General features: G+C 46.2%; 1 protein-coding gene across 1 annotated transcript in view; it reads left to right on the forward strand.

Annotated features, from left to right (window-relative positions):
* The window catches only part of LOC129703886 (5-hydroxytryptamine receptor 7), a 49,811-nt gene extending 40,031 nt beyond the window's left edge, over positions 1-9,780 (forward strand). The window contains exon 2 of the mRNA XM_055646565.1: positions 7,629-9,780. Coding sequence (XP_055502540.1) covers positions 7,629-8,382 — 754 coding nt within the window. The 3' untranslated portion in view covers positions 8,383-9,780. The remainder of the gene's footprint in view (positions 1-7,628) is intronic.
* The last annotated feature ends 1,519 nt before the right edge of the window (positions 9,781-11,299 follow it).

Raw genomic sequence — 11,299 nt, forward strand, 5'->3', positions numbered from 1 at the left:
GAGAAAAAGGATGGGCGACATTTCAGGTCGAGATCCACGTTCAGACTGAAAGCAGTGGGTGGGTGAAGACCAGAGTGGGGACCGAGAGTGACCAGACCAGGACCAGGACCAGCATCCGGACGACCAAGACCAGATTGGAGACCATGGCGTCTTCCGGACCAGGACCAGTCCTTGGACCAATCTCTCGAAGACCAGTGACCAGGACCATGGGACCAGGACCAGGGACCAGGTTGACCAGTGAGGACCAGGACCAGGAGCCTTTTGGGGACCAGGACCATCGTGACCACAGTGACCAGGACCAGGGTGGGAAACCTGTAGCAGGTGACCAAAAGACCAAGACATGTACAGACCAAGACCAAGACCAAGATTCAGCACCAGACCAAGACCAAGATCCACCAGACTGACCAAGACCAAGACCAGACCAGGACCAAGACCAGAGACCAAGACCAGGACCAAGACCAAGACCAGGACCAAGACCAAGACCAAGACCAAGACCAAGACCAAGACCAGGACCAAGACCAGGACCAAGACCAAGACCAAGACCAAGACCAAGACCAGGACCAAGACCAAGACCAAGACCAAGACCAAGACCAGGACCAAGACCAAGACCAGGACCAAGACCAGGACCAAGACCAGGACCAAGACCAGGACCAGGACCAGGACCAGGACCAAGACCAGGACCAGGACCAGGACCAAGACCAGGACCAAGACCAAGACCAAGACCAAGACCAAGACCAAGACCAAGACCAGGACCAAGACCAAGACCAGGACCAAGACCAAGACCAAGACCAAGACCAAGACCAAGACCAAGACCAAGACCAAGACCAAGACCAAGACCAAGACCAGGACCAAGACCAGGACCAGGACCAATCAGGATCGGGCACAAATTACCTCAGGCAGGGGGGCAGTGCACAGGAAGCCCATTGGTTGCTAGGGCATGTGTGATCTCAAGGGGAAAACAATGTGGACAACTGTGGTGTATAGTCCAGCACTTTGTATCTTTCTTTGGTCCTATCTGACATCAGATTATTAATTGCTGGAAGCCTCTTCCAGACCTTGTTATGCCGCTAGGTAATCTAATACACACGTGGTTGGCCTCCCATCTTCCGACTCATTGTTAATGCGTGGAGTAATCTGCTAGTCTAATCTTAATCTGCACTGCCTCCATCTCAGACTTCACCGCTGCATATAAATTGTGCATCAAATCAGTTGAAATAAATAACAGACAATGAGACTCAACAAGATGACTTTGAAGCTGACACGACGGGAGGGGGAGGGATGGAGAGAGGGAGGATGCAAGGGTTATTTGAAGTGAGATCAATCAATATTCATACCACTGGGTTGTAAGCTGCCCAAGCAAAATATAAGATGTGTTCTGATTGGTCTGTTGCAAGTCTCAATTCCTCAGTTCTTTACAGATTCTCCAACCCACCCATCATGTATTAATGCTGTACTTATTTGCTATACTTACCCATTTGCTGTGTCGGCTCCGAGATTATGGAATGAATTGCCTCTGCACGTTAAACAGGCCCCTTCTCTAGCTGTTTTTAAGTCACTCCTGAAGACATATCTATTCTCTGTGGCCTTTGTAGACCAGTAAGGTGTCGACTTATTTATTTACTTTATTTGCTTGGTTTTGCTGCGTGGTTCGTACTCATGTTTTATGTATTTTAATTTATTGTTTGGATTTTCGTATGTAATTTATGCGCCTTGTGTTAGCTGTATGTTCTGTTGTTCTGCCTGTTTTATGATGTCTTGCTTATTTTCTTTTTCTGTACGGCACTTTGGTCAGCTTTGGTTGTTTTTTAAGGTGCTTAACAAATAAAGTTATTATTATTATTATTATTATTATTATTGCTGTTGGTCATCTATATCAGGGCCAGATTTAGATGAAGGGAGGCCCTAAGCTATTTCACTTGTGAGCCCCCCCCCCAATCCCCCACCCCCACGACTAGAGGACCATGACTACCTGATAGTGACAGTGTGACACTTTTAGATCCTACTGTATGTTGCCATTAAACAGTTGGTTTTAAAATACATATTGGATTCACCGTGGAGCGGGCGATGCATTACCTGGATCGCCGTTTGAAGCTCTGGAGTGTTGGGCCTGCTGCTTCAACATCACGGAGCTGTGGTTTGCGGAGCTCCCAGCTTTGAGCCGCGCTAATTTCAACATCGCGGAGCCCTGGGATCCCTTTGCCGAGGGCCGCCAGCGTGAATCTCCACCCAGCTCAGCCTGTGGACTTCGGGAGCCGCTGTCTCCGGTAGGAAGTGGCCGATTCGGAAGTCCAAGCTGCTGAGAATGTTCTCCCATTCCGACATCGGATGGTGACCCCCAAATTTCATTGTACCAATGGCCATGAGGGGGGGGGGGGGTCCAAGAGGAGGCGGTCCGTTGGAGATGGGAAAAGGGATCATCAATGGGGGCGAGGACTCTTTCCCATCGAAGAACGGTGTGAGTCGGAGGCGACGGAAGAAGAGTTCCAAATCGCGGTGGGCGCAGAACTCATTGAGGTGGGGACGGAGGGGGACAAAGGTGGGACCTCTGCTGAGGACAGACCATTCGGTATCAGAGAGGGGAAGGTCAGGGGGATGGTGAACACACGGCAAGGATGGGGGTTGGAGCCGGAGGAAGGCAGGTGACTGGACTGAGGCGATGTCTGGTGGAGGGGTGGTGGGTGGTCAAGGGGTAGGGGGTATGAGGACTGTAGTGTGGGTGGGGAAGAGCTGGGGTCACAATATTTGAGGGGAATGGGGAAGACCCAGTGGAACAGCCACTGAGATTACCAGGGTTGGATGACTAGCACTAGGACCCAGCGCAGTCAAACCCAGGGGAATGGGAGTCTGCAGCGTGAAAGCTTCAGGCCCAGTGCTGTGTCCAGGCTGCAGGTAAGGCAGCGACGGCGATGGCTGCGGGCTGCTGGAGGGCAGTGGAATGGCCAGGGTCAGCGGGGCAAAGAGTAGGAGGTCCCGGTGGGTGGATGGTCGGTGGGGCGGCGAGGTTTGACGGGTCTGGTGAGACAGCGAGGTGAATAGGCCCCCCCTAGATCTCGAGGCCCTAAGCTTAAGCTTGTCTAGCATGTACGTAAATCCGGCCCTGATCTATGTCAATGATTTGGATGAGAACGTACAGGGCAAGATTAGCAAGTTTGTAGATGACACTAAAGTGGGTGGTTTTGCAAATAGTGAAGCTGGATGTCATAAATAGCAGCAGGATCTTGATTGGTTGGGCAGGTGGGCTGAGGAATGGTTGATGGAAATTAATACAGAGAAATGTGAGTTGCATTTTGGATAGTCTAACATGGGCTGAACCTACACAGTGAATGGTTGGGCTCTGGGGAGAGTTGTAGAGCAGAGGGATCTAGAGGTGCCGGTACATAGTTCCCCAAAAGTGGCATCACGGGTAGATGGGTGGTTAAGAAAGCTTTCAGTACAGTGGTCGTCATCAGTCAGAGTATTGAGAATAGAAGTTGAGTGGTCATATTACATTTGTACAAGACATTGGTTAAGCCACATTGAGAGTATTGTGTTCGGTTTTGATCACCCTGTTTGGAGATACAGCACGGAAACAGGCCTTTTGACCCTCCGGGTCCATGCTGACCAGCGATCCCGGCATATTAACACTATCCCACAAACACTAGGGACATTTTTTACATTTACCAAGCCAATTAACCTACAAACCTGTACGTCTTTGGAGTGTGGGAGGAAACCGAAGATCTCGGAGAAAACCCACGCAGGTCACGGAGAGAATGTACAAACACCTTACAGACAGCACCCTTAGTCGGGATCGAACCCGGGATCGAAGGGAACAACTCTACCGCTGCGCCACCGTGTCGCCCATGATCAGTGATGGAAATGGGGAGGTACGCAGGGGTATGACGTTCCCCTAGTTTTCAATTTCCAGCTCGGGTTTAATGAGTACTGCAGAAAGATTCGAGTCGTTTCGCACTTTATTCAACTCAGGCAAAAACAATTTGTTAACAGCCACTGTTAGCACTTGTTAACAGCCAGTTATGTGTCATCAATACACATTCCTCAGTAAATGTAATTGTGTTTTAACACCACGTTCTCTTGAATAAAATTCAAGGGCGAATTTCTTAAACTCACTGTTAGGGCTACAGGACTACGAGCACGGGCTCAGGTAAAGTCACGTTATTTTAGTATTCCACGTTATTTTATTTGCCTCTCTGCCTCTCTGCCTCTCTGCCTCTCTGCCTCTCTGCCTCTCTGCCTCTCTGCCTCCCTGCTCTCCGCCTCTCCCCTGCTCTCCGCTCTCTCCCACAGTCTCTCGCGCTCTCTCTGCCCGCTCTCGAAAAGTCGATGATGTATTTTGGGAGGTATTTTGGAGCAAGGAGATGCATAAAAAGTGCACATTAACAAAATCAGGGTTCAGATATACAAACCTTCAAAAGCAAATGATATGCTACATTTTCAAATGAGAAATAATGTTTACGAAGCTAATAGAAAACTTGTATAAATCATTGGTTGTGCCATTGTTAGAATATTGTGTTCAATTTTTCTGGAACGATATTTCCTTCAGCTAACAAAAATAATGAATAATTAGTCTGAGTTAGTTAATTGGTTAATGGTGCAGTAACGCTTGGCTAGCAGTCACCGTTGAACGGTATTCGATAAACTAGTTAAGAGGGAGAAGGATGAGTCAGAAAACAAGGCTCTAAATTTAAGTAAACTTTGGGAAAGTGAGGCAGAAGAGTAGACTATGCAGAACATTAACAAATAATGTGAAATGTTCCAAGATCTTCTTGACCTGTACATTTTGAATTGAATTGAAATTATTTGTCATTCACAAATGAACAAAAAGAAATGAATGTTATCCCTAACAACCAAGTTCAGGTAGACAGTAACATGGATAAGGGAGAGCCAGTGGATGCAGTGTACCTGGACTTTCAGAAAGCATTTGATAAGGTAGGATATAGGATAGGAGATTAGTGGGCAAAATTAGGGCACATGGTATTGGGGGTAGAGTGCTGACATGGATAGAAAATTGGTTGGCAGACAGGAAACAAAGAGTAGGAATTAACGGTTCCCTTTAAGAATGACAGGCAGTGACTAGTGGAGTGCCTCAAGGCTCGATGCTGGGACCGCAGCTATTCACAATATATATTAATGATTTAGATGAAGGAATTAAAAGTAACATTAGCAAATTTTCAGATGACACAAAGCTGGATGGCAGTGTGAACTGTGAAGAGGATGCTATGAGGATGCAGGGTGAATTGGGTAGGTTGGGTGAGTGGGAAGATGCATGGTAGATGCAGTATAATGTGGATAAATGTGAGGTTATCCACTTTAATGGCAAGAACAAGAGGCAGATTATCATCTGAATGGCAGGTAGACACAAATGCTGGAGTAACTCAGCGGGTCAGGCAGCATCTCTGGAGCAAAGGAATGGGTGATGTTTCGGGTCGAGACCCTTCTTCTGTATGGTGTCAGATTAGGAAAAGGGGAAGTGCAACGAGACCTGGGTGTACTTGTACATCAGTTACTGAAGTAAGCATGCAAGAAACAGCAGGCAGTGAAGAAAACTGATGGCCTTATGATAAACTTGTGTTAGGATTTGAGTATGGGAGCAAAGAGCTTCTGCAGTTGTACAGTGCCCTGGTGAGACCACGCCTGGAGTATTGTGTGCAGTTTTGGTCTCCTAATTTGAGGAAGGACATTCTTGCTATTGAGGGAGTGCAACGTAGGTTCACAAGGTTAATTCCCGAGATGACAGAAATGTCATATGATGAAAGAATGGAACGACTGGGCTTGTATCCACTGGAATTTAGAAGGATGAGAGGCGATCTTATAGCAACATAAAATTATCAAGGGATTGGACACGCTAGATGCAGGAAACATGTTCCCGATGTTGGAGGAGTCCAGAACCAAGGGCCACAGTTTAAGAATATGGAGTAGGCCATTTAGAATGGACATGAGGAAAAACCTTTTCACCCAGAGTGTTGTGAATTTGTGGAATTATCTGCCTCAGAAGGCAGTGGAGGCCAACGCACTGGATGCATTCAAAAGCGTTAGATTGAGCTCTTAGGGCTAGTGAAATCAAGGGATATGGGGAGAAGGTAGGAATGGGGTACTGATTGTGGATGATCAGTCACGATCACATTGAATGGCTCGAAGGGCTGAATGGCTTACTCCTGCACCTATTTTCTATGTATCTATGTAAAATGCTGGAATAACTCAATGGAACAGGCAGCATCTCTGGAGAGAAGGAATGGATGACGTTTCGGGTCGAGACCCTTTTTCATACTGATGTCAGGGGTGAGTGGGACAGAGACAGAATGCAGTCGGAAACAGTAAGACTGGTGGGAGAACTGGGAAGGGGCAGGGGATGGAGAGAGAGGGAAAGCAAGGGCTATTTGAAGTTAGAGAAGTCAATGTTCATACCGCTGGGGTGTAAGCTGCCCAAGCGAAATATTAGGTGCTGTTCCTCCAATTTGTGCTGGGCCCCACTCTGACAATGGAGGAGGCCCAGGACAGAAAGGTCAGATTGGGAATGGGAGGGGAATGGCGTGAATTTGCAGCTTTATCCTGCGCTACTTAATCCAAGGGCGAGCGAACGAGCGGGCAGACGGTCAAAAGCAACGATCATAGAATGGAATAGATGACATTTCAGGTCGAGACCCTTATTCAGACTGAGTCAGGGAAAAGAGGAACAAGAGATATAGATGGGACTAAGGACAAATGAATGGAAGATTTGCCTGTATCTCCCGTTTCCCTTTCCCTTGACTGTCAGCCTGAAGAAGGGTCACGACCCGAAACGTCATCTATTCCACTCTATGATTGTTGCTTTCGTCCATCTGAGAGAGAGGGAGAGAGAGAGATGCAAGAAAGCAGCTATGACATATAATAAACAATAAACTATATTATAAAAACACAACAAACAAGTTATGCAATCTTACATGGGTATGACTGCACATAACCCCCCCCCCCACCTTCCTTCCCAACCTCAGCCTCACGGACCTTTGAGTACCCCTAGTTCCTAAAACCCATTTCCATCACTGCCCATAACGTTATAGGAAAGGGGTTGTTAAACTTGAAAGGGTACAGGGAAGATTTACGAGGTTGTTGCCAGGATTTGAGGGGCTGAGCTATAGGTGAGGTTGAGTAGCCTAGGGCTTTATTCCTTGAAATGCAGGAGGATAAGGGATGATCTTATAGAGATGTACAAGATCATGAGAGGAATAGAGTAAATGCACAGTCCTTTACCCAGAGTAGGGGAATCAAGAAGCAGAGGACACAGGTTTAAGGTGAGGGGAGAAAGATTTAATTGGAACCTGAGGGGCATCATTTTTTCCACGGATGGTGGTGGGTATTTAGAACAAGGTGGTGGAGGAGGTAGTTGAGGCAAGTATATAACAACATTTAAAAAACATTTGGACAAGTGCACGGATAGCATAGGTGTAGAAGGATGTGTGGTAAATGTCGGCAGGTGGTGAGTAGTGTATATGGGGCATGTTGGTTGGTGTGGGCAAGTTGGGCTGAAGGGACTGTTTTCACACTGTATAACTCTTTGATTCGCTGTTAAAGCCATGGAATGTACTTGCCATTCCAACATCAGAGACGTGTAGGAACTGAGGGGTTGCCAGTAACCACTGTTTCTGTTGTTGCAGGTATTTGGGAATAACACGACCACTGACATACCCAGTCAGACAGAATGGCAAAGGCATGGCCAAAATGATTCTCTGTGTCTGGCTTCTGGCCGCATCTGTCACACTGCCGCCTCTCTTTGGTTGGGCCGAGAATATCAATGATGACAAGGTTTGCCTGATCAGCCAGGACTTTGGTTACACCATATATTCGACAGCAGTGGCGTTCTATATCCCCATGTCAGTCATGCTGCTGATGTATCACCAGATTTTCAAAGCTGCCAAGAAGAGTGCTGCCAAGCACACCTTTGCGGGATTCCCGCGGCCTGGCGACATGTTGATGGGCGAGGCAGATCAACGAGGGCATAAACCATGCAAAGGCTCAGATGAATGCACCAACTTTTCCCGCCTTCTGAAAAATGAGCGCAAGAACATGTCAATCTTCAAGAGGGAGCAGAAAGCTGCCACCACTCTGGGCATTGTGGTTGGAGCCTTCACTGTGTGCTGGCTGCCGTTTTTCATACTTTCTACAGCAAGACCCTTTATCTGTGGCACCAAGTGCAGCTGTATACCCTTTTGGTTGGAAAGAACAATCTTGTGGTTTGGATATGCCAATTCATTGCTCAATCCTTTTATCTATGCGTTGTTCAACAGGGATCTGCGGACAACCTATCACAACCTGTTGAGGTGCAGGTACAGGACCATTAACCGGAAGCTCTCCGCTGCAGGAATGCACGAGGCTCTGAAGCTGGCAGAAAGGCCAGAACTGATACTGTAGGCAGAGCAAGCCCATCGAAACAGAATATATCTCAGGGAGAGAAGAATTCTCTTTGTCTGTAAACTATTGTTGCTGTATCAGGGACTTTACACAGAAGATGTTTTATTTGTCAGGCATTGCTCATGCACCAGTAACTTATAGGTCATGGATCTGTAGTCAATATCAGATTGGTAAGAGTGGCATTGGAACTTACAGGCTCATTCCCATTGATATTTCAGTCTGTGTGTGCCGTGAAGTGGATCATTCACCACCACAGGCCCTCAATACCTCAGGAAAATGGAGTTGAAGAAGATTAATGATCTTCTCATTGGTACGTGGCATTGCGCAGCCTAACCTGCGGTGTCATAGATGCCTCTCTGGGTTAACAAAATACACTGTTGCTGCTGCATGCTCTTCTGGTACTATTTCCTTGTGACGGCTTCATTCACCTCATACCCCACCTCACAACCCCTCCCGACCAGCCCAGCCCTATTGATCTACTGATATAACATGCATTTGCAAAAGGAGCCACTAGATTTCCTATTCTCCCTTGGTCAACAAATTCCTCAAATACCAAGAAAATATTTTAGGTTTCCCACCATTAGCTACCCATACCTGAAAACATGACTTCCCCATATTAATTTAAGCCAGCCTCTAAATTTGTAGAAAAGCATATGTACATGTCCGTACAGACAGGAGGATTAGGAAGGAAAAGGAGGAATATCAGGATTAGAAGCAGGAAAGAGCAAATTTAGAGCGTGCATTTATTTAGTTCTTATTACAAACTCAGGTCATCCTAAGGGAATGTATCACCAATGAAATATTTTTTCAAAGTGTTGCCCTTGATACATTGATGGAAAAGTGACAAGCAATTTTTGTAAATCAAGGACATGTAAATATGTAACTGAGCTATCTTTAGGTCTTCCTCTAATCTTTTTTGCTGCTTCTAAAACAGTAAAGATTGTAACTACTGATCCAAGAAACCAGGGAGCTGGTGCGGGCTGTTGTTAATAAATAGTGCAGACCCTGGTCAGTTTCAGTCCCCCTGCTATTGCAAGGATAGGGTTAAGCTGGAAAGGACGCAGAGAACATTTACAGGGATGCTGCCAAGACTTGAGGGCCTGAGCTATAGGGACTTTGTTCCTAGGACCACAGGAGGATCAGGGTTGTTCTTGTAGAGGTATACCAGATTAGGAGGAGAATAGATAATGGAAATGCACTGTCTTTTGCCCAGAGTAGGGACATCAAGAACTGGAGGACATGGGTTTAAGGTTAGGGAGGAAAGAATGAATAGGAACCTAAGTGGCAATCTTTTCCACACAGAGGTTGGTGGGTATATGGAACGAGCTGCTAGAGGCGGTAGTGAAGGCAGGTATTTAAAAGACATTTGAACAGGTACACGAATAAGAAAGTTTTCGTGGGGTATGGCAGCTCGTTCCATATACCCACCAACCTCTGTGTGGAAAAGATTGCCACTTAGGTTCCTATTCATTCTTTCCTCCCTAACCTTAAACCCATGTCCTCCAGTTCTTGATGTCCCTACTCTGGGCAAATGTCGGCCAATAGGACTAGTTGGGCTGAAGGCCTGTTTCTGTGCTGTGGGACTCTGTGACTCAAAAATGCGGTAAGATTTTACTCAAATGTGAAGATACTGCGGCCTTGCATGACAAAAGAACAGAAACGGAAAAAATTGTGAGATTAATTTTCTAATTCATATTTTTGAATGCATGCTGCTTTTGATGAATATTATATTGGATTTACAAAATGCCCCAATAACTTGTTTGTTACAAATGCTTTGGTGCTGTAAAATGCTGCAAATCGATGATTCGTAACACATCAGCAAGTGAAATGCTTAAATTGTTTATCTCTAATACTAATCCATTATACGCTGAGTTGTTACTAGAGCTTGGATGCCAATGGAAATGAGAATCAAGTAATGTACAAGCATGTGAATTAATATTGCATTTACATTACTTATCGTCTCAAAGAAATATTATCTCACGTGGAATTCTTTACACCACAAGGGGAAGGTCAGACCATTCTTAAGTTTAGTTTAGTTTAGAGATACAACGCGGAAACAGGCCCTTCGGCCCACCGAGTCCGCAACAACCAGCGATCCCCACACATTAACACTATCCTGCACTGGCGACAATGCTTTGTTTCGCATTTATACTAAGCCAATTAACCTACAAACCTATACGTCATTGGTGTGTGGGGAAAAAACAAAGTTCTCGGAGAAAACCCACGCAGGTCACGGGGAGAACGTACAAACTCCGTACAGACAGCACCCGTCTCTGGCACTGTAAGCACTGTAAGGCAGCAACTCTACCGCTGTGCCACTGTTAACTGGAAAGAGCACAGGAAAGCTAAGCCTAATATCACGGATAAGACTCTCTCTACGACGTTATGAGCAAATATTACCTGGTTACCTGAACTTATACTATTCCTTATCAAATGGGTTGAACATTCTCCAAAGACACCAACAGAGTTCAAATGCCACTAATAAAGTTCAATGCAAACATTTACTCTACATGAAAGTGGCTAATTTGATTCTCCAATTTTAGATAACTAATCAAGAACCCTCCCCCCCCCCCTTCACAGACTCTCTTCCCCGAGCCCGATCTAGATGCGCACCCATTCTCCCACCATCATGACATCCCCCCCTTACCCTGTCTCCTTGCACCTATATCCCTTCATCTGGCTTCACATTTCTCTCTTTATCTCCTTATCTCACAGCCTTGTGTCCTTTCAGCTTTGTCTTTTGTCTAACCATCTGCCAACCAACCCCCCCCACACACACACACACTTGTATCCACCTATCACTTGCCAGGTTTTCCCCAACCACACCTCTTTTAGCTTTCTCCCCCCCTATTACAGTCTGAAGGAGGATCCCTGACTGAAATGTTGCCTATCCATTTCTCCAAACAGGCTGCCTGAC

This window comes from Leucoraja erinacea, chromosome 15, assembly GCF_028641065.1.
Source record: "Leucoraja erinacea ecotype New England chromosome 15, Leri_hhj_1, whole genome shotgun sequence".
Taxonomy (NCBI): Eukaryota; Metazoa; Chordata; class Chondrichthyes; order Rajiformes; family Rajidae; genus Leucoraja; species Leucoraja erinaceus.